At 40.5% G+C, this 23,737-nt stretch overlaps 1 protein-coding gene across 2 annotated transcripts in view; it reads left to right on the plus strand.

Moving 5' to 3' along the window:
* The window catches only part of FAF1 (Fas associated factor 1), a 176,685-nt gene that overhangs the window by 63,476 nt on the left and 89,472 nt on the right, over positions 1–23,737 (plus strand). For both annotated transcript variants that reach the window (XM_035122849.3, XM_088674070.1), the window contains exon 8: positions 21,334–21,420. In XM_035122849.3, coding sequence (XP_034978740.1) covers positions 21,334–21,420 — 87 coding nt within the window. The remainder of the gene's footprint in view (positions 1–21,333; positions 21,421–23,737) is intronic.

Below are 23,737 nucleotides of genomic sequence, written 5' to 3' on the forward strand. Positions count from 1 at the left end.
TTAGAATAATTTTTTTCCTATAATTGTGATAATAAGGTTGTGAACTTAACACTTGCTATAAGTGATGTCCTCAAGAAAGGGAACAAATTGATTTTTAATATGAGTACATCATTGCAAAACTCAAGTAGCATTAACAGCAACATGTAAAACACATGCATTTAATTGTAGTATCAAGCAATTTACAGCAATCTTGGAGTATTTTTTTATCATTCTGACCCAAGTTTCAAGTTTTGTAAAAATAACATTTCATTTTCCACAAACCTCCAGAATTGCATGCATTTCTGTCCAGCTGGTGCAACGTAAATGATACAAAGCCAACATGTGGCTCCCTGTATTACAGAATGTTTAATTTGCTAATGAATTGAGACTCTTTAATCATAGATGAAAGCTTTTGTAATGATAAAAAACATCTCTAACAATATATATTGAAGACGTTTAAAAGAATGCACTTAACAATAGACAACCTTCATTTTTTATATGCCCATTTTTGAGGACAGGGGGAATGCTCCCTCAATCCCAATATTCTTTAGAAGTGTGTAAAACAGTCAAATTTAAAGCTACTGTATACGGTAGTTCATTTAAAGGTAAAGGTAAAGGGACCCCTGACAGTTAAGTCCAGTCGCAAACGACTCTGGGGTTGTGGTGCTCATCTCGCTTTACAGGCCGAAAGAGGCAGCATTTGTCTGCTCCACAGACAGTTTTTCCAGGTCATGTGGCCAGCATGACTAAGCCACTTCTGGCGCAACAGAACACCGACACCAGAGCAGCGCATGGAAACACCATTTACCTTCCCGCCGGAGCGGTACCTATTAATCTACTTGCACTTTTTGGCGTGCTTTCAAACTGCTAGGTTGACAGGAGCTGGGACTGAGCAACGGGAGCTCACCCCGTCGCGGGGATTCGAGCCACTAACCTTTTCATTGGCAAGCCCGAGACTCAGTGGTTTTAGACCACAGCGCCACCCGCGTCCCATAGTTCATTTACATTAGTGCATTGAAGGCCTACTCTATTAGGAAGGATAGGTTGTGTGGTAGGGAGAATATTTGTCTAAGTTCTTTATCTTTGGTTTGTTAAGAAAGCTCATGTAGTGGACACTGTTGGGCGTGTTTGGGGCAGGGGTTGGGTGGAGGAGAATATAAGGGGGGGGTATAAGGTTCACATTTCTTCTCTGCCATGAAGTTCTCTGGGTGACCTTTCTCATATGGTGGTTGAGAGGGGGATCACTTTATATTCACCATCTGGAATTCCTCTGGGAAAGAATGGACCAGAAATGAAACGAATAATCATTTACAGTTTATGTTCTGGAAGCATATGCCCTGTGTAAGACCTTAAAACATCAAACTATAAAGCAGCTGAACTGATTAATGTATGGGGGTCAGTTGCACCTCCAACCCATTTTTCTGTGTAACTGCAGAGCACCTAGCAGTTCTGGCAGAGCTCAAGTAGATGAAGCACTTAGAATCTAAGACTTAGATGTTGTAAGCACTGATCGAAAGGTGTTGCAAGATGACAGAATATAAAAATAGGATTATTTAACTTTTTAAAAAGCCAAGTTATATCTTGCCTTTCTATATAAAGATACCCAAGACAGCTAAATGATATATAAAAATCCAAATTATATATTAAAAAACCCTAAGTGCAGATTAGATAGAAGATAAAATACAAGTCAAGTAAATTAAACACATGCCAGTATAAGTCAAAGCAGAGAGGTCAACTATGAAGCTACCAGACACGTCTCTAAGGGCCGGGAGTGTTAATATTCTTTCAGGTGGTCTTCTCAAACATACTTCAGATACAGGTATAAAGAAGGACCACACCAGCTGATGTTAGAAAGTGGGCAAGAGATGGTCTTTAAGTATCTGGACCTTAAATGATTATGGCATTAAAGGTAGATGTTTTATCAAGTGGTTTACAAATACAATGTGATCTGGGATCAAAGAACACTCTACTGAGAGATAGCAAGGATCTGCAACCCTCATGAAATGCAGCAGTTGCATCTGGAAAAAAAAGTGATGGAGGTAATAGGAACACAGTAGGTTAACTTCGAGCAAGAAAGGTCTAGATCCACTCTACTTCTACTGTTTTATGATTATTACTATAATTAATTACCCACCCTTCACTTCAAGGTCCCAACTTAAAACTGCAGAAATAAGATGGGTCCTAAAAATAGGCATCTCAAATGTCAAAAGCCAGGGTAAAGAGGAGGGTCTTCAGCATTTGCTGGAAGCTGAGTAATGGAGATGCTAGATATCTTTGGGAGAAGCAAGTTCCACAACTTAGGGGTTCCCACTGCGAATCCTGTCTCCCAGGCTACCACCCTCTGAGCTTCTTAGGGCAGTGGAAGAACCAAGAAGGTTCCCTCCACTGATCTTAGCACCTGAAAGGGTCTTTAGGGGAGGAGGCAGTTCAGTTTGGGGGGCATTTAGGGCTTTAAACACTACCACGAGTACCTTTAATTTGGGCCCGGAAATGTATTGGCAGTCAGTGCAGCTGCTTTAAAACGGGGGTTATATGAGATCTGAACCCCAGCCAGTAATCTGGCCACTGCATTTTGGACCAATTGAAGATACTGAGTCATTTTCAAGGGCAGCCCCCATAAAGTGCATTATAATCAGTCTGGAAGTTAGCAGAGCATGGAGAACAGTGGCCAGGTCATCCAAAAGGGGCTATAGCTGGGGAACCAGACTTAGCTGAAAAAAGGGACTCCTAGTTATTGAGACCACCTGAGCCTCCAGAGACAATGCCAACCTGTCTCTCCACCTCCTGGATGTGAGAACTCAGGGCATATTAACACCTTTGTCTTTTTAGATTCAGCTTCAGTTTATTGGCCCACCCAACCTATCGCTGCCTCCCAGCACTTAACTGCCTCTGTGCGATCCACGTCCAAGAGCTGTTAAAAAGCATAGAGAATTAACATTTTTGGATGAGAATATTTTTTACAGTGCATACAAGTTTTGAAAGTTGCAAACTTTATAGAAGAATCGATGACATTGATAGTGTTGGTGGCCCTAGTATAGTGGAGTTCGGCTTATTTCTTCCGAAGTTTATATTATTTACAGCTGATGTTAAGAACCAAACTTGCCAAGATGCTGGGATCCACATGGTCAGGCTCACGACATACTGCGCTGGATTTAGGGTGGTGTAAGCAGTCCCCCTGCACAGGGCACCAAACTGAGGGGACGCAAAATAATAATAATAATAATAATAATAATAATAATAATATTAATATCACCCCAATATTTATACAGGCATCTACTGAGAAGACCCATAAAAAGCAATATTTAGGGTGCAAAACCAAATGTCCTTGCTCAGGGCACCATTTTACCAATGTCTGCCCCTGGCATGGGTTTGTACATTAATAGGAGCAGCAGCTCTCTCGCCTACTGTTTCTGTCTCTCAGTTCATGCTTAATTTTGCCCTATTTACAATCAAAATTTCCCCACCCAGTTGCTTTCCTAAGACAGCTGGGGGAAACCGCAGGGGGGTTGCTTTTCCTTTCCCGTTCTGCTCCGATTAGATTGTCTCATAACCACTATTTCTTCCCATCACAAATAAACAGCTTTTCTGGGTGGTGGCAAGGGGAGTTGGAAGGAGGCAGATCTCCCAGTTTCTTTGCTATTTTGGCCCCAATTACTCTGCCTCTTCATACTTTTCCATGGAATCTGCAAATGGTTACTTATTTCATTACCAAAAGGTGGCAGCAGTGAGAAAAAAAAATCTCCTTAAGAGGCTTGTGTTTTGATTCCCATCATATACATGTACTGTCAGAGCCATGGTGTGGATATTGGGACCAAAATCCAATGCACTGGAAAGAATCCATCAAGTTTTTCAAATATTTTGATTTACTGTTGCATAATGTGTTAAGTATTCAGCAGTTTAACAAATTATGCAACTAGTTAACGGTACACAAAATTATATACAAACTATCCATGTGGTATATAGAGAAACATTGGTGCAAATTATGCACATGGTATTCTCCTATTCATTCAGATATTAAGGTCTGGATTCAGCGTTCTCTGACTGCCAGCACAAAGGCTGCTGCGCTAGCATAAGAGTGAAGATAATGATTGCAGAGTATGAAATCCAGTGCAATGGTGCACTAATGGAATCTTGTTGTGCAACTGGTTGTGCAACAAGAAGTATTGGGCTTGGCTTCCTGTGCCTTCTCTTATGCAAGTTATTCTTCTAGTGTAAGCTACTAGGTAAAAGGTAAAGGTGAAAGGTAAAGGTAAAGGATCCCTGGATGGTTAAGTCCAGTCAAAGGCGACCATGGGGTTGTGGCGCTCATCTCGCTTTCAGGCCGAGGGAGCCAGTTTTTGTCCACAGACAGCTTTCTGGGTCATGTGGCCAGCATGACTAAACCGCTTCTGGCACAACGGGACACCGTGACGGAAACCAGAGCACATGGAAATGCCATTTACCTTCCCACCACAGTGGTACCTATTTATCTACTTGCACTGGCATGCTTTCAAACTGCTAGGTTGGCAGGAGCTGGGACAGAGCAACGGGAACTCACCCCGTCATGGGGATTCGAACCACCGACCTTCTGCTCGGCAAGCCCAAGAGGCTCAGTGGTTTAGACAACAGTGCCACCCCTGTCCCATAGTGACACCTCTGTTGACTAGTACACCACTATGGGACTTTAGCTTAGCACTACGCTAAATGATTCCTCGTGTTTACAAAAGGAATAGTTTTCAGTGATCAGGTATCATAGAGGGAGGGACAATAGCTCACAGTTAGAACATGTGGTTGGCTTGCAAAAAATCCCAGCTCCGGGTCCTGACCTCTCCCGTTGCAAGGATTAGCAGGTGATGGGAAAGACCTCACTACCAGTCAGAGCAGGTGATTCTGGGCTAGATGAACATATAGTCTCACCTAGGTATAAGGTATCTTCCTATGTGCCATTTAGTAAAGATTGTAAGCAAATACTGTGATAGAAACTTGAGCTTGGAAACTGGGATAGCTCAATACATAGAGCATGAGGCTCTTAATCTCAGTTGTTGGTTTGAACCCTACATTTGGCAAAAGATTTCTGTATTGCAGGGGACTGGACTTGATGACCCTCATTGCCCCTTCTAACTATGATTCTTTGATCTATGATCTTCCTAGGAATAGTATTTGAACCCTCTATCTAGGTTCCTTGCTGACTATGGGGTGTGCTAGATTTCCCTACTGTTGACTGGTAATCAACAGGAATATAGTAAGAGTGTCTCTGAGCACAAGAAGTGCATCCTTACCTTCTCTCTCTCACTCACTAACTCACATGGATGAAGGGCTTGCAGGAAATATTGCAAGGCTTTCTCCTATTCCCTGTACTTCTTTATTGTAATACACTTGATGTATTTCAAATGTTTTCAAACTATCTTTTAGTATTTTGCATGTCATTGTGTTATATATATGTTGTTTCTTTTAGGATAATCTTCTGCATGCTTTCTATTATACTACCAGAGCCCTGCTGTATCCAATCAAAGTTCTATCTAGTCCACCATCCTGTTTCATACAGTGAAACCCATTATACAAGGCACCGGAGAAGGAATTCAGCATCATGTTCTTCTGATTGTTTTGTCAACCCAAGCATTTTAGTTTGCCATACAGAGAAATGATCTTCCCACTCCTCCCTTCACCCTGTTCCAGGGTCTCTCTCATTCCTCCAGAGGCTGAAAGCCTCATTGCACAAGCAGAAGTCATTGTGCAGGGCTTCCACTGGTGGGAGTCATTAGTTGACCCCCCCCCCCGCGCGAGAATATTCCTGTCCCACTGTTGTTCTCAGCAGCTGGTATACAAAGGGCATGTTGCCATCATGACTAGTAGCCATTGTAGCTATATTCTTCATTAATTTTCTAATTTCATTTCAAAGCCATCTAAGTTGGTGGTCATCACCACATGTTGCGGTAACTAATTCCCTAGTTTAACTGCACACTATTTAATTATTCAATCAGTTATTGTGCTTATATCCCAAAGAGCTCAAGGCTGTGTACATGGTTCTCCCCCTTCTCATTTAATCCCCTTTTACTGATGCACAACATCAGTCTCACCCAAATTTATGATTATCTAGAATCATAGAACGGTAGAGTTGGAAGGGATCTAGATTAATATATTTATTTATTGACCAATGAACTATTATTCCTAGTTATATTCCTTTTTCCTAGTTCTTTCCCTGAGTATATAGCAAATGTATATTCTCCATTTTCTTTGGGCTGACTCTGGATCCATTACAGTGCGGATAGAGAAGTACAGAGTGATTTCATTTTCATCATCTTCTTTTTTTTAAAAAAAATCCTGTTCCTTTGCATTGAATTGTCATCTATAGTGTCGCCTTTAATGTTGCATCTGCTTGCGGTGTTCTTACGGATGGAATTTCATTGTTCAGGACTGTGGGAGTGCAGAATTCCTCTATAACATAGTATGCCAGTGTCTATAGTACCCTCAAAGCCACTGACTCCCCACTGTCACCGATCTTCCAGCTTCTTCAGTCTTTCTGTGTGGAGCTAATTGGTTCCCCAGGCTTCTGTTGCCCCCTGTGCTCATGTCAGTGGCTGTTTTTCTCTGTTGATGCACTCCATGTATCTCTGTGTGTGCTGTATTATGAACTTCATGTAGAGGACTTCAGAACACATTCATAATATTTGTATGACTGTGGTTTTTATTGCATACCAGCCTTTTGTTATGGCTTTTATGACCTAATGTTTGCCTGAGAGAGCCTCCATGCACCAGATGGCTGTGTTAGTTCTCAGTCACCTCCCCCCCCCACCAATTGTGCCCCTTTGGCAAGGGTAGATTTGTGTACTGCACTCATGACTGCTCAGCCATTGTGAGCTAGGCCACTCTGGTGTGCTTATGCGATTTTGTTGGTGCAATTATGCCTTATCCTGGCAAAGTACAAGCTTAATAGTAGCAGCTGTTTCAAATCATTTCTCTCCCCTTCTTCCCCTTTCCTTTGCTATTTATTTTAATATAGTTTTTAAACATGGAATATAAAACTGAATATGGTGTCAGTGTGGGTATTACAGTGTAACAGCAGATAGGCACATTTGGCAGGGAAAAGGGTGAGTGGGAAGGTTTGAATAAAGTAATGCGGCAAACTATATGTTAAAGAAATATCAAAAGTATAAAGGGCAGCGTAACCATACATATAGGAAAAAAGTGATAAAGACATTTTAAAGACACTAAATGAACAAATATTTTGCCTGTTTTTCTTTCTTTCGGGATGTGTGTGTGTATGTTTACCAGTGCCCTGTCGGAAGACCAAGGGGAAGCAACATCCCATATATGCTTTAGAAAAAAGGCTGCCTGTGGAGTCAGCAATGTGTGCAGTGATCTTCTCCATTATCATAGCATCCCAAATCCGAAAAAACCAGCCACATATGGAAAGTTAATCCTGTTGATTTCCATTGTGCAGCTATTTGGGACAGCAAATCAAAGAAAAACAAGGATGTCTTGAAACACCCACATAGTCAAACACTTTAATTAATGGATCAAGTGGAATTCTGTAACCTGTAACAGTGCAGGTGTATAGTATAACTGTTGATCAAAAACTTTGATTCTCAGGGCAAACCTGAAAGGAAAACAGGTTCTTTTATACCCACATATTTCCCGGCAAACCTTTATACACTTACCTGGGGCTACGTTTCCACTGGACATGAGGGGCCAGATTCAACTAACAGGTTCTATTAGCAGAAGCCTGAACAAGGACTTGTGCTAGCACAACAGAGCTTTCTCCATCTCCTCCCCCATGTCCTCCCCAAATTGGCTTAGGGTGGTGGTGGGAGGAAAAAAACCCAGAAGAGCATGTGGGGAAAGGAGAGGGGAGATAGTGGCAAGCAGATTGCTCTATCAGTGCAAGCGTTGCAGCAGAGATTTAGGACTAGAGTTTTCCTTCTCTTACATGAGCTACCTTGTCAAGTTGATGAGCCCTATCTGGCCCTTACTTTACAACACGTGCAGAAACCACTTTATTGACCAGTGGACCCACTATTAGTCTCATCTGTTCAATCCAAGTTCTTAAGTCACCAAGGGTTGAGACCCATTGGCTACCCTGACCTGGCTGCTGTTGCACGCTGACATCTGCTAGGAGCCACAGGTAAGGGCTAAGTGCAGGATGGGGACCAAAGGCGGACAAACTACCCCAGAAGGAGCACAGCAGGTAGTACCAGAAGTACTACCTCTCCCCTAACACCCCATTTAAAAAGATAGAAAAGTAGATGGAGCTACTTTAGATTTCCATTTATCCCAGATTGATAGAGTAGCATGAACAAAAGCATTTCAACATTGGGAAGGTCTAGAACCAAAGCAAAGCCAAATTAATTTTTCCAGACTGGAAATATTATAAATATTATATAATTGCCCCCATATCCCAACCCTATAGAAAAAGTGAACTCTTCAGTAGCCCTCTGCCGTTTTCCTTGGATAACTTTAATGCTGACCTATCCCTCCATTTCATAAAGGCAAAATTGTGTGTTCAATTATTTGGCTTTCTCAGGTTTGCTATAAAGCAAAGGCTTTGTAGAATTGGATTAATTCAAATCTTTGTGTGTTTTAACATGAAGCATGTTAAAACTTAACGTCTCTAATACGAGAGAGAGATCTTGCCTCAGAGAGGGAGAGCCAATTTTGGATTTCACCACTGCCGTACCACCTCTGTGGCCCTCTTGACCAAAACAGCCCAAAAGGTGGTGTGCTGGGAACAGTTCAGGCATGTGGTGCAGGAGAACTGATGAAGGCTCGGATCCAATGCCTTCTCAAGTTCTCAGATCCCAGACATACCATCATACCCAAGAGAAATCTATGCTCGCTCTGCCAGGCTGGTCAGCAAACCAATGGAGTTCGCAGAGCACGTTGTGACACTGCCAGATAGAGCATATGTGTTTGCTATTTTCAATTGTAAAACACAATGCTGAACATAAATAATCATCTTTCTACTTAAAAAAAACAACATTTATTTTCTCATTAAATGGATGCCTGGGTTGATTGAAAGGATAGGGATGAGCAAGCTTTGGCTAGGATGTACTGCTGTTGATAAAACTAATAACAATTCATGAGATGTATTGTCAAAGCGTTTGACAAAGATAGTGTTGGCGGTACTATAGAATATGAGATGTTGTGGGATTTTTTTAAAAAAATAAACCTACACTGTTGGAATTTACTAAATAAGTTTTTTTTATTAATGAAATAGCACAGTGGTTTGTTTTTTTAAGTGCAAGCCCTCATAGTTAAAGATATAAAACGGCAATTCCATGGTTGTATAGCACGACATAGCTCAGAGCTGAGATTAGAGAAACCCTGTAGAGTGGGTAATACTTGAGGGCATCTACAACTAGAAAAGTATGTGAATTTCGGCATGGGAGGAAGGAAGGATCTGCTTTAAATTTAGTGTAGGGTCACTGAATCTTAATGATAGATTAAATAGGGGAGGTGGAATAATGAATAGGGGTATGCAGTGTGTAGCACTAATACTAGAAGTCTATGCTTTGCAGTGGTTATTTAATGTCTTTTCCCATATGTTTCTGAATAGAGCAGGTTATGGCAGGGATGAGCTAAGGAATAGCTTTGTTAGTGAATAGTTTAAATGGAAGTAATTTTTTTTTATAAAGAATTCATTCTATGAATATAGTAAGACAGCTTGTTAGTCGCTTAATAGGACAATGTAAGAATACTTAATACCACAGACTTTAATGTTCATTATGAAGTATATTTATAATTAGGTGTAATCTGTATGAGAATGTGTGGTGGAGTTAAACACTTTACTCTTACAGTCTATGATAATAATAGATAGTTATAGCTTTGAAAACAATAGACCTTTAGGTTTAAGTTTATTTTTATAACCTTGGTTACAGTTGCGCTAATTTCCACCTATCTTGTGGAAGTTAAGGATCTGACAAAAGTAGACTGAAAATTAGAATGGAAAAGGCAGCATTATTGAAATATTGACCAGCAACGAGTCCATGTACATGTAGTACATGTCAATGGTGTTTGTATGAGCAGTGTGTTTGTTTATGGTTTATCACATATGAATAGCTTGCGTGGGGATGTAAGAGTGTGATGGGAATAGCTACTCAGAAACAATTGTGCACAACCTCCCCCTGTACTTTTAGATGCTACTTATGAACCTACTAATTTAATATTACTATTAAATTATCATACTGTATTAAAGACGGAACCTAAAAATTGATTGGGAAATCTCTAAACACTTGAACTATTGAACATCTGTGAATGTTCATTTGAGATTTTTCTATATAATGAGAATAAACCTCTGCTTGGAATGGCTTGTTTTGGCATTCTCTGCTTCATTATTATCTTGGCTTATTCCAGACACAAATTAAACTGCTCAGTCAAATAATCTCTCAAGGTCGTTTTTTTCCTGCCCTCGCATACTTGATCTTATTTGAGAGGCTCTGAGTGTTTTCTGCTATGAGGCTCAAAATTTCTGTCAAGTGTTCCACTCCATCACAGTGGTTCAGCTACCTTAAGAGAGCTACTCAGATCCGTTCTACACTTGAGGTCTTACATGATGTCAGGTGTGGGGCAGATAAGGGAGGGCAGGGCTTCAGAGGAGCAACTAGGAGCTTTAAGTGGGTTCCCAATGCTCCTTTGCTGGAAGAAGGTGTGCTTCCAACCATCCATCTGTTGAGCTGAAAGAGGGAGATGTGGTTTCCATTTGATAGAAACTGCTTCTCCTTCTCAGCACTGCTCTTTGAAGCTGCCCTTGCTGATCTGTTCAACTTACGGTGTCCAAGATTAAAAGAATCAGGGTGGGGGGTTCAACTGTTCCCCATGCTGCTTCCCGCATTGCTGCTGTGGGAAGCAGAGATAAGTTTTTCTCCTGTTTTAATCTGAGCACATTCTTCAAACCCCTAAGAAGATTATAATTCAAGGACAGTCTCATAGAGTTCCACATGTGGTTGGACAAAAGTAGACTGAAAATTAGAATGGAAAAGGCAGCATTACTGCCAAAATTCTGAGATGTTTGCCTTGTGTGTAAATCTCGCGGACAGAGAGATAGTGTTTACATTTTTGGAAGAGATGCACAAAGGTAATCTGACTTCTGGTTAGAAGAAAAGTACCCCTAGCATTTCAGGTCTCTCCCATTCCTCAAAACAGTCAGTCAAGCCTTTTTTCAATTTGGTTCCTAGCTGATCTTTGTATGTTGTATCTACAATCAGGTGGTTAAAGGAATGGCAAAAGAATGGATTTACCCACTTCTTCACTGCATGTTTATATCAGTGAACTGGGGATCCACATGTATGTTAGTGATGGTATCAGGGAATCTGGATATAATTTTTTATTCAGCTTATTGTTACCCAGTTGTGTGATAGTTACTGAATCAAACTTAATTTGTCCCCCCCTTTTAAATTAAAAAAGAAACACAGAGTGTTATAGTTAGCTCCTTGTCATGCAATGTGGAATGGACATACTACTCAGCTCATATTAAGCCCCAAGTTAGAGTGTAGAGAGGCAGCAAAAAATCCTAGGCCAGCCTGATTCCACTAAAATTGTTTGCTGGAATTGGGTTTGGTTGGCTCTTCAGTCACTCCTTGACCAGATCTCTTGTTCCAAGGCTCTTTTAAACTGTGTGGACAACCTCTAATTATAATTCCTGGGTCACTTCTCTTGCATGGTGTCTGGAAACATGCCATGTTGGCCTGCATCACAAGTCACGGAAAGTAAAATTATACAGTCAAACCTCGGTTTTCGAGCATAATCCGTTCCTGAAAATTGTTCGACTTCCAAAATGTTCGACAACCGAGGTGTGGCTTATGATTGGTTGCAAGAGCTTCTTGCACCCAAGCGGAAGCCGCATCAGATGTTCAGATTCCAAAAAACTTTGAAAACCAGAGCATTTACTTCCAGGTTTTTGGCGTTCCGGAGCCGAAACATTAAAAAACGCAGCTGTTCAAGAACTGAGGTATTGCAAGGCAGGATTACTTAAGATGTGCTCTCTTTGTCAGCATTTCTGTTTTTATCTATAACGTGTGAGACCTCATTTTTTAATGTAAAGTCAATGAGATGATAGTTTAAACTATTCATACACATTTAGATGCTGCAGTACTATACCATTGCTGCAATCAATGCAATATCACTATTTTTGTCCAGATTTTACAGAAAAGCTTTCATGTCTGTTGCAGGGGATTGTCTTATGGTCTTTTAAACATTTCATTCTCATATCTATCTATCATCTATCTATCTATCTATATCTATCTATCTATCTATCTATCTATCTATCTATCTATCTACCGGTATCTATCTATCTATCTATCTATCATCTATCTATATCTTCCTAACTCCAGGGATACAGCTTATCCAACAACTCTTATGTTACCAGTATTGCAGCCAATAAACACAATTTGAATGCCCATAGATAAAGGAACACACACTGCAGGCTTACACCAAACTGCTGGCCCATACTTTGTCAAGCTGGAAAATGTCACCATATGTGCCAAAGTATCTGGCCCGTCCAAACACATGATAAACAGCTAAGTGTCTCCAAACATGTTCATTCATTGTCAACGTTAAGAATTGTGTAGTTTGTTCTCATTTCAGCTCTAGCAAAACCTGTTGCATCTGCTGAGTTATTGTGGTAACTCTGCAAGATTTGAGAACAACATTATAGACAGCATTTTGTTAAGCATTCAACTTGTCTTCCTTTGCGAGTTGATCACTTTCAGTATTGGTAACTTGTAGCATCTCTTGCGACTAATGAAATGCTTGGCCCTCCACCTAAGAACAGGATTTGAGAGCATAGTGGATTTGGAACATAGTGAGCATTTTCTCCCTTTTATATAACCTTGCCAAAGGGAAAGGGAATATGGAAACCTTGCCACTGTGTATCAGGTGCTGATGCTCTCCATTTGGCTACTGTGGAAAATGGTATGCGGTCTAATATAAGGACTCCTGTTCTGCTGTAAGTACAATCAGCAGATATGATCTACTGTACTAAGGAATGCTGGAAACTTACACTGAGTCTTTTGGCTGTGAACGTTTTTATTGCATATTGAAATACCATTTATATTAGGTTGATGGATGTCAAGGCATGGCTGCTGGACATGTAGTAGGTATTGCCTGATATACTTATTTATTCTTACTCTGATATATTCTCATACTTCTTTTGTTTCTTAGAAATAGTGAGGTCACCATCCTCCAAGATCGTAATGGCCACTCACATTATACAGAGCTTATAACCCACCTACTCTCAGCAGCCAGAAGGCTCATAGCCAGACACTGGGGAGACTTGTCAGGAGTAAACATGGACCAATGGTATCAAATTGTGTGGGAAATGGCCTTACTAGAAAAGCTAACCAATAAACTGAAACTGACACAGGGACAAATGGAAGAGGATGCCTTCACCCAGTATGGCTCCCCTTTATCATATAGACAGCCCAGCAAGACAACAACAAGAATCCACCAACAGCATACAAATCAATCTGGCTTACCTGACACAATACCCCCCCCCCAAATGCAAACAAACCCTACTGCAGCCAACCACAGACAACCAACCACGCTCTGCCCCCCAATACCTCTCACTACCATGTAATAAACAAATATAAAGAGAACCCACCCAGTTGACGCTGGCACAAAACCCCACACGTACACTATACAAAAGAATATAAGCCTCACCACCCCTCTCCCCCCTCTTCTGCCCCAACCTTAATACTGTACTCAGCAATAATGTCTCACAACAAATGTAACTGATCTGTAAGAGAGACAGTACAACCTGAAAAAAGAGACAAGGCATGTACTTTTTAAACCAAGAAAATATTTAATAAAAAGAAAATTTAAAAGAAATAGTGAAGTCACAAGCAAAGAACCTCAAAAGGATCAAGAAAGTTGGTGGTTTTAAAAATGCTGTCTTTCTGTTTTTGTGCCTCCTAGTGGATCAAGAAGATTCTCTCAATTTTTATTTGACTCTGAGGGCTTTCTCCTATTGCTTCCTTTGAGATATCAGGGATTGGCACCAGAAAGCTACTGAAGGCTGGATGAAATAGTAGCCAATAAAATATTATTTGGAATGAATGAGGGCCAAACTAAAGGTGGGGCAAGAGATGTTGTGTATGGTACTGTGTGAATTCCCTTGCAGGGCAAACAGCAGCTTGGGAGTGATTTCACTAGGGAAAGCAGTGCAGTAAAGAGAGGTTGAGCCCTTTCCCAGTATAGTACTGTCCTCCAGATCCAGATCTCTGTCTCCTGCTGGTTTGTAATTAAAAAGAGTTAGGACAAAATAGGGGAGATCCTATTCACCCTAACTTCACATGTATGCTAATAACGTATGATCTGATGGAGACTGACCCGGATTATGATCTTTGAGTTGTGGCATAAAATTTGATAAAGATACCAGCCTAGTTTTGTGGCAGCCGTAAAAAGAGAGAGGCAAATTCCATGTTAGGAATCATTAGGATTTTCTTATGAGGGGGAAAGGGTTTGGAGAAAAAGAGGGGGACAGAGCAAGAAAAGGAGAAAGTTAAAGTGGGGCTGGTAATCAATGAAACTCTCTCTCTCTCTCTCTCTCTCTCTCTCCACACACACACACACACACACACTGTGATAAAGGGGAGGCGAAGCGAGGAAGAGAGAGAAATATAGAGAAGTCCAAAATTATTATCTTTTCTTTAAAAAATCAAAGTTGAGAAAAAAATGCCAGAGTTGAGTACCATAGTGCATATGGGGCTGGAGTGGGTCTTTGATGTGGAAAAGCTGAAGAAGAAAAATGTCTTGCAACAATTTTTAGTCTTTTGTTTGTCTTGCATGCTACAGTCTTTAAGCTGCAATCCTATGCACACTTCCCATTGAGAATCCCATTGAACTTAGTGGGACTTAGTTCTGATCTGACAAGTAAGGATTTCACAGGAAAATACCCTTGTTGTTTTTCAGCACTGTCCTTTACCCTTTACAAGTGTAACCCTAATCATGTTTACTCAGTGTGTTCAGTGATATATACGTCTTTGCAAATGAGTTTTCAGTTTCAGCCTTAGACAGTATCTTCACAAACCTGAGTAAAGTGGCATTAACACATGCACACAATCTTATGCTTTCTCTCTTTCTTACTTACTCTGTCTCTATCTCAGAAAGAATCCTTGGAACCCACCTGTTCTGTAATACAATCCTGCGTCAATGACCCCTCATCACTCCATTTGTCTGTTGTATTGATCTGTTTGTTTTCCAATGCTGCTGCAGGTGCCCTTAAACAACAAGTCTGTTGGGGGCAGGACATGTGATATTTGAAAGACAGAGACATCCAGGTATACGTCACAGTGCAAACCGTGTTATTCCATTGATGATAGTAAAATAATGTCGTATGCACAAAACAGATAAAGCTGCTCAGGTATTAGTTTGCTCTTGTTCTTAATTGGCTTACATGATAGAAGATGATATTGGATTTCTTGATCCAATATCATCTTATATCCTAAGAAACAGGTATTGGACATTATTATTACAATTATTATTATTATTACTAGAAGATTTATTCATTTAGCATTTTTTGCAGTTTTCCAGACTGTTTATCGGAGAGCCATTTAGACTTGATATTTTTTATTATATTTCCCAAAACGAAGTACTGCAGAACGCCATTTTTTGAGCAACTTACTAGTTTCTTGTGCTAAGAAGTTTTTGTGGAAAAAATTCAGTATTAAGAGGAAATAAATATTGAATAAATAAAATTGGGACCATTGAAGGTTTGAATTTTCAATTTCATGGTGTTGGAGAGTATAATTTAATATTGAATTGTTTTAAAATAAGAGGTTAGATACAATATAGATACCCCAAATATGGCATTACTTATTGAAAATATAAGTTCTGCTCCAAATAAGCATACCAAAATGCTGCTGTGGTCAAATCTAACTCCCCTTGAAATCCCCACATTCAGAATGTTAGCAATGACCCATTGCTAACACTGAAAAGGCACAAATAAAATTGTAGTCCCTTTCTCCAGTTGCTATGTCATCACCTTTCTGGGTAAAAATGCTTTATTTTATCACATTAGACTCTGGTGCAAGGGTAGTTAACATTGTACCCTCCCAATGTTGTGGGCTATAACTCCCATGAGCCCCAACAAACATAGGGCAGATGGGAGTGGTGGTCCAGCAAAATCTGGAGGGCACTGTGATGACTACCTATGCTCTAGCTGATGCCTCATCCGTGTGTGTGTGTGTGTGTTTGGAGAAGCATGTGTCTAGAATGCACTAGTGTTCCATCCAGATTTACACCCTCTACTTTCACTTATGGAGCAAATTCTTCTTTCATGCATTGTTTTAGATGGTGAAAATGATGTAAGTGATGAAAAATATTCAAGTGCAATCTTCTTGAACACTCTTTCTGAAGCCCAACTGTAGCAGCATCACCAAAGCATAATGACTTGGATCTTAACTTTCATTTCATGAGCAGAAAGAATTCCCTTTACACACTGTTTCCTGTTTGTGGGATCTAGTGATTATTCTGTGTACATTGGAGAGTAGAGGTAGAACTTACTTTTTATTTTATGTTCTGGGGTCTGTGTATCCTATGGGCTTGCGGTCTCTGATTCTTAGGGTACTTTCTCTCTCTCTCTCTCTCTCTCTCTCTCTCTCTCTCTCTCTCTCTCTCTCTCTCTGTGTGTGTGTGTGTGTGTGTGTGTGTGTCTCCTTCTACTAGATGACTGTCACACCCTATTGGCTTCTCTGGCTAAATTTGAGAGACCATTCAACATATATCTGTGTCCTGGTTCACATGTAATGCTAAGCCAAACTCCTAGATGCTTTGCTCCTTCCTCCCCCCCCCTTCTTTCTTTTTGCTGCTGAGCTTAGCCATGGTTTGGCTTAGTATGTTGTCAGAACACGGGCTTGTGGTTTAGCTTTCTCCAGAAAGCTGGGTGCCTGGTGTTTTACAGCTTGTGGTTTTCTAAAGGGCTTAGCCATGAGCCCAGGTTTGTTCAACACAACACAACACAAAACCAAACCTTGCTCTTCCCCAGTTTTACTGCTGAGCTAAGTGGCTGCAATCTTCTCTCCAGGAACTTGCACATTTGTTTGTTTGTGCTAAGTTTGACTTAGCATTGTGTGAGCTGGACCCCTGATCTATGTGGCATGTATTCTCTAGGCCCAGAGTTCTTTATAGTTCCTGCTGAAATTGTGTTTGTTCATGTTAAGCCATGGTATCTGCCCTCTTACATTACAAGTCCTATAGTTGTTGGCACAAGCTCTCTCACTCAGTCTTCTACTGCTCTAACACTGCTTCTGATTGGCTCCAGAAAATCTCTCAAGATTTTACAATATCTTGATACCACATATAGAAACAGGCAATAGGTTTTCACAAACTCCTTTAAGCATAATCTATGTTGGGGAACCTGTGACCTTCAATATATTGCTTAACTGTGAGTTAAACCACAGAGCCTAGGGGTCAGCGGTTCGAATCCCTGGGATGGGGTGAGTTCCCGTTGCTCGGTCCCAGCCCCTGGCAACCAAGCAGTTCAAAAGCACGTGAAAGTGCAAATAGATAAATAGGTACTGCTCCAAGCGGGAAGGTAAACGGCATTTCCGTGTGCTGCTCTGGTTCGCCAGAAGCGGCTTTATCATGCTGGCCACATGACCTGGAAGCTGTACGCCAGCTCCCTCGGCCAATAACGCAAGGTGAGTGCCGCAACCCCAGAGTTGGTCACGACTGGACCTAATGGTCAGGGGTCCCTTTACCTTTACAGTTTTTATCACCCTTGACCATTGGCCATGTTAGCTGAAACTGATGAGAGTACAGGAATATCAGAAGGACTGTGGATTCCCCACCCCGATCCACAGTTTAACCCCATTATTAAGCTTGCAGATCCCCCCCTCCATTCAGACCACCAAGCTCAAGTAAAGTCTCTCCCTGCCCCCATGTTTGAGACCTGCATAGATACATATGGGCATTCAGTCTATGTAAAAATATCCCCAGTACAGAATGTATATTTTCATATTATACAAATAAATTTTAAAATCTGTTTAGAGACAGATTTTAAACAATTACACCATTGTTGCATCACTGGGAAAGCAGACTCTTTTTTTAAAAGCATACTGTGGTTAGAGAGGGAGACTGACTTTGGCATCTTTTCAGAACCCATTTGTGAATATAGCCTCAGCAGTTTGTTTAATCAAACATAACCCTAATACATTTTACATGGTACCTCCCAGCTGAGGCTGGTCTCTAACAACTAGTGTATTCTGCAACGAGTTGCTCAACAGATGTCATTCTGGTTGAATAATGAAGCAGAATACTTGTGCGTTGGCTAACATTACTCGAACTTTGATCACTTTTGTTCAGCACATCAGTCTGGCATTGTGCTTTATACCAACATAACACTATAACCAGAGCATGCCTTTCAGGCTTAGAATAGCAAAGGAATGTTATTGAAATCAGTGCAGTTACAGATGAGTGAATGGAAAAAGGAGAATACTGTTTATTTCATAATACTGTGGTGTTGTACTTTGGAATTAGAAAGGAATGTAAGGAATCCAACTCCAGATTTTAGTTATTTTTACTTCACAGGCTTTTTGGAAATAAAACTTTTGGTTCATTAAACTTATTTGGCTGCTTTAGTATTTAGTCAACAAAAAGGCTGATGAAATATTCATAATTATTGAAATTAAATGTATCATGTTTATTGCTGTGATAGAACATTTTTGGGAACCTGGCAGAAAATATTAGTTTGCAGTTTATGCATTATTTCTAGACTTCCCAAAACTAACAGATATTTTAGAAAACACAGCATAAGATTATTATATTTTGGAAACCAATTTGTATTAGTTGCTAGCTGAGGTGGGATGTGCACATTATAAATAAATAACAAATTTACTCATAGCTGATGGGTAGATCTGCCACTCTCACCAGAGAAAGTGGGCCACATTGACTTCTGTGTGTGTGTGTGTGTGTGTGTGTGTGTGTGTGTGTATAGATATAGATGATATAGATAAACTGTATTTTCCCATGCATAAGACGAGGTTTTTTTGCTTTAAAAATTAGTTTAAAATTGGGGGTCATCTTGTACACGGAACATGGGCATATTTAAGCATATGTCCGGGATTTTGGCTTGGGCGGGCTGAGGAGGTCCCTCCTGCTGCTGCCCCCCTTTCTCCCCCCCCCGGACTGCAAGCTGGTGACTGGCTCGCCTCCTGAAGCCTCCGCTGGCTCGACCACTGGATTGAGAGCAACTGCTGCCGCTGAGAGCTGCCAGTGCCTCAGTTACCTCTCCTTGCCCTTCTTTCCTTTCCCCCCTCTTCCTCTCTCAGACTCCCACCCTGCCCCCAGCCCGCTCACCACCTTCCTCAGCTCAGTTTGCTCGATAGCATGGCCCGACACACAGCAGCCACTGTTTTCCCATGGCTCTTCCTTGGCATCCTACTTGGAAGCCTGCTTTCCCGCAGCAGCTGCTGCCACTGAGGGGGAGCGTGTGGTACCCCCCCCCAGTCGCTGCCTTTGCTTCTGCACCATGGTGCACTGCATACACCTCATGCTGGAAACTTTGAGGGTGATCGCCCCAAAAAAGATCAACAACTTGCCGCCGCCAATCCAGATTTTCACTTCTATTTTAGGGATTCGTTTTCTTAATTTTGGGTTCAAAAAAATAGGGGTCATCTTATATATGGGGATGTCTTATTCGTGGAAAAAAATTCAGTAGATAGACTCGCAGTCCATGAGATACACCACTGCGGCACCGCCACCATCTGTTCCAGCTCCAAGTTTTACTATGGAAGCCTTGCAGTGCATACATGGTCGTTTCGCCCATTAAGTCCCTGGTTGGCTGGGAGGCACAGGGTGTTCTTGGCATAACAGTGTAGGTTTGGCAGGCCCCTGGCAGGGACCCCCACCAGTTTAGCCCTCCAAAGGCTTGGGGGAAATGTACTGGCTGCCCCACCCCACCCATACTGCATGGGCGTGTATGTAGCTGTCAGTAGGTTTCCAATAAAAGGTGGGTGCTTTATGTCCATTGTGTTGTTGCACAATACTATCCAGAAAATTAAACTGCTGTGTGGTTTGGTCTAGACTCAGGCTGATGGTGGGGTGAAAGTTGTTGAGGTTCTGGTGGAATTTTCCAGAATGTTAATTTCTATTTTCTAAATTGTCCGTAGTGGTCTAGTATTCCTAGTATTAAAACCTAATACTGAATTTTCTTCAAATAGGTGCATTTTATTTCAGTAATTACACAAGTTTCTGCAGTTGCAGAATTTCTAAGTAATTACTTAACATTATGTATTAAAATATGGAAGAGAAGCAATATTTGTTGAAAACATATATTTGAGAGATCTTTAAGACCATACTTAAGACCATTCCAGTTGAAGAAATGGAAAGTCAGCCTCAGCCTCAATCCTCGTAATTGCATGCTACATTTTAATGCTCTTCAAATCATCCTTTGAATGGGATCTGATGGAAGTTCCACAGGGGCACTTCTCATATAATGGGTTTAAAAATTCAACATGCACCTAGAGCTACAGAGAACAGTAGCAGGCAGACGTAGGTGCTGCAACAAGTAGGTGTTGCAAAATATCAGTGGTCCTGAACTGTTTGTGTACAGCTAATGATTGCCTGCCATGTGGATAGACCTGCATTGTGTACATACATCAGTAACACGAGAGAGGGCCTTCTTTGTATAGGCGTGCAGACTGTGGATTTCTCTTCTGTCCCCATATGGCTGGCACCAACTCTGTTGAGTTTCCAGCACTAGCTGAAAACTTGCTGATTTGCTCAGACCTTTGGAGGAATTTGCTGAATTACAGGCCATCTTGTTGATTTTAGGGTCCTGTTCTGTTGCTTTATTTTAATATGCATTTTGTTTTGATTTCAATGTAACATACTCTTGACATAACCTGTTCTGGGATTGCCTTGGCAATGAAGAGTGGGTAAGAGAGATTTAAAATAAATAACTGAATACTGAACAACTTCAGTGCTTTCACTTTCCCTCAATTTTGGTACATCACAGCATCACAGATACTAGGACCCTGGACTGTATTTACATAATATTCATGGGGTGAAAAAAAATCCTATGCATGTCAGTCAGTTACGGTTTACTAAATCCACAGTGCCCTTTCTGCTTACACTCGGCATTTTGAATCCATGGAAATATCTTTCAAATACCTTTGTTTAGAAGGTGGTGGTCCAGTTGATGTAGCCTTTGGCTTGGATTGTAGGCGCCTTGAATTTGGGTCCCAGTTCCCATTGAGGTCGCTGTGGTTGCCTTGAGCAAAGTGTCATTTCTCAGCTTGAGTTCCACATTAATATCTGAATCGCTGAACAGGATTGTTTTGAGGCTGAGTGAAATTGTTTGCACATTTTAAATGACCTCACAAAGGGTAAATAGTTTTGACAACAGCAGTTCGCCTAAACAATTTTTTGTTGTTTCTGTAGGTTAAGCGAAATGTGTATGACCTGACTAGTATCCCTGTTCGTCATCAGTTGTGGGAAGGCTGGCCTGCTTCTGCTACAGATGATTCAGTAAGTCACAATTTACTACTTCTTCTTTTTTTTGTACATGTGATGATTTTGTTTTCAGACTCTATGAAAAACACTTCATTTTTACTATACTCCTGTGTATCATATAATTGTGGAGTTGGCCCAAGCTCCTGAAGTTATATTAGTAATTCAATATTTGGTGCTTAACTGTTTGACTGATCCAGTAAAGCACTGAAACATTTATTTCATAAGCTGTTCTGAATAGGTCAATTGAAATGACCAGAGCACAGTCAGAGCACAGTCCAGGATTTCTACTGCCTGGTTTGGAAGGGGCCAGAACAGGCTGTGTGCTTACATTGTGTGGCTTGGGAGTTTCAAGTGTGCCAAGTGAGTGAGAAAGAGAAAAAGCCTCCTTTACGGAGGTGCCTTCATAGAGAACTGTCCAGTAGAAGATGGCTGGCTCAGATATGGGATATGGCTTATATGACTAAAATAACCAATAGAATAAGAGTAAGGGAAGGAAGGCACAGATGGAAGACTTCTTGAAAATGTAGCTTGTTTATTGCAACAACATGGTACAAATACTCCTAATTCATATTACATGGTGGACGTTTGAGCTATAAAGAATCAAATGTGTAACAGCTATGAATGCTTTTTGCTACTCTTTCCATTTAGTAAAATAGGAAGGGCCTTATTAGTGGATGTAGGATGTAAGATACACTTAATGTTGTAAGTTAACTATTGTTTTAGTAAAATTTGGAGTCTTTTTCATTTTTTAAAAGGTGAAGAATAGTAGGACCACATAAATATGATGTTCTGTGACCCCCATTCAGGAAGGACAGCCAAATTCAAACAACATTTGAGCACATGCTCAAGTACTACCTGAAATGTTTAAGGCTTCAGTTCTTTGCATACTTTTCTCTAGTCCATTTTCCAAGGTTTAAAAGTCAATCTGTGACAGGAAGGGAATAGGACTGAAGGAACCTCCTGTCTTTGCTCATCAAAAAAGGAAAAGTTTTACTATATTTGTGCTAGTCATAGGGTCCACTTTAAAAAGGCTTTTGGGATTAGGGCCATAACTCATGTTTTAATCTTACAATAACTACTGCAATGGCTGTGATTTCTTTTGCAACCTGTTGGGAAATGTGCTATCTCCCTGCATTTAATTTATTTAATTTGAATTTTCTTGTTTTTGTATTCTGAGTTCAAAGAATGACCGCACATTGCTGCCCATTTGGCAGAACAGTGCCACACTGATATTTTCTGGGAAAGTAGCTAGTCCTTGTGTTGGAAGTAGAACTGAAGCTTTAGATAAAAACAAACATAGACAAGGTTAATTGCAACCTCTGAAATATATTGGTGTGTTGTCATCTGTTGCTATTTGAGTTAAGGCCAGAAAGGATTTGAAAACCCATGATTTCTAATCCAAATGCCAGCAGCTGTTTGGAAAACAGCCAACAAAAACATAACACCTCCTTGTAGGATAGGATGTCCAGCATGTAAAAAATGCACAAATCTGTTTTTAAACTCTGTTTTAACAAGTGACAATGTTGCAGGTGATATTTTTTCTTTCTTTTCAAGTTTAATGAAACTGGTGATTGTTAAGTCATCTGCTTTTCAGGCAGACGAGTCCAGAAAGCTCCCAGCTTGAAACTACTGCAGCTGAGGCCTGTCAGCTGTGTAAACAGTTCTGAACGTGTTACTCCCAAAAATATAATTAATTTCTATCTGAAATTAAAGCCACCAACTTAATATTTATGAAGATTTAACATTAGCAATAACAGTTAGAACACTTCTCTCTCTTTTGTCATTTATAGACAATTCACTCAGAAAGTTTATCGCCAAATATTCCCCTGTGCCTGATTCCCCCCTTTCTTTTTTAATTCCCCTTCTTTTGGTAATAACTTAATTTTTGGCAGAAAGATGTCTCAATGGTACTACCCAAGAGCAGAGATCTAACTTTTAACAAAGAGTTAAAGAAGGACTTGATTAGAATACTTTTCATTTACATTTTATGCACCATAAGAAATACTTTGTAATACCACAGGAGGTTTTTTCAGTGCAGTTCTCGTTAACCTTTGCCTTAGCAAACAGGACAACTAAATAGACTTCCAATAATTAGATTCCTGTGTAATCGAGTCTCCTATGAACCTCATAAGCTTCAATCTTCTGCATTACCAGAAATGCATCAAAGTCAAGAGCTGTTTTTAAAGCAACGTTACTGCACTTCCCTTTAGAGCAATGGCATGTTCTTCATTTGTCGTTTTAGGCTAACAACATATGGGAAACTGTAAGCAATAACTCTTTCAATTTTTTTATTAAATCAGTATCTAAAAGTCTACTGGTAAGGGAATGTTTT

Source organism: Zootoca vivipara, chromosome 7 (assembly GCF_965207765.1).
Source record: "Zootoca vivipara chromosome 7, rZooViv2.hap1.1, whole genome shotgun sequence".
Classification (NCBI taxonomy): domain Eukaryota; kingdom Metazoa; phylum Chordata; class Lepidosauria; order Squamata; family Lacertidae; genus Zootoca; species Zootoca vivipara.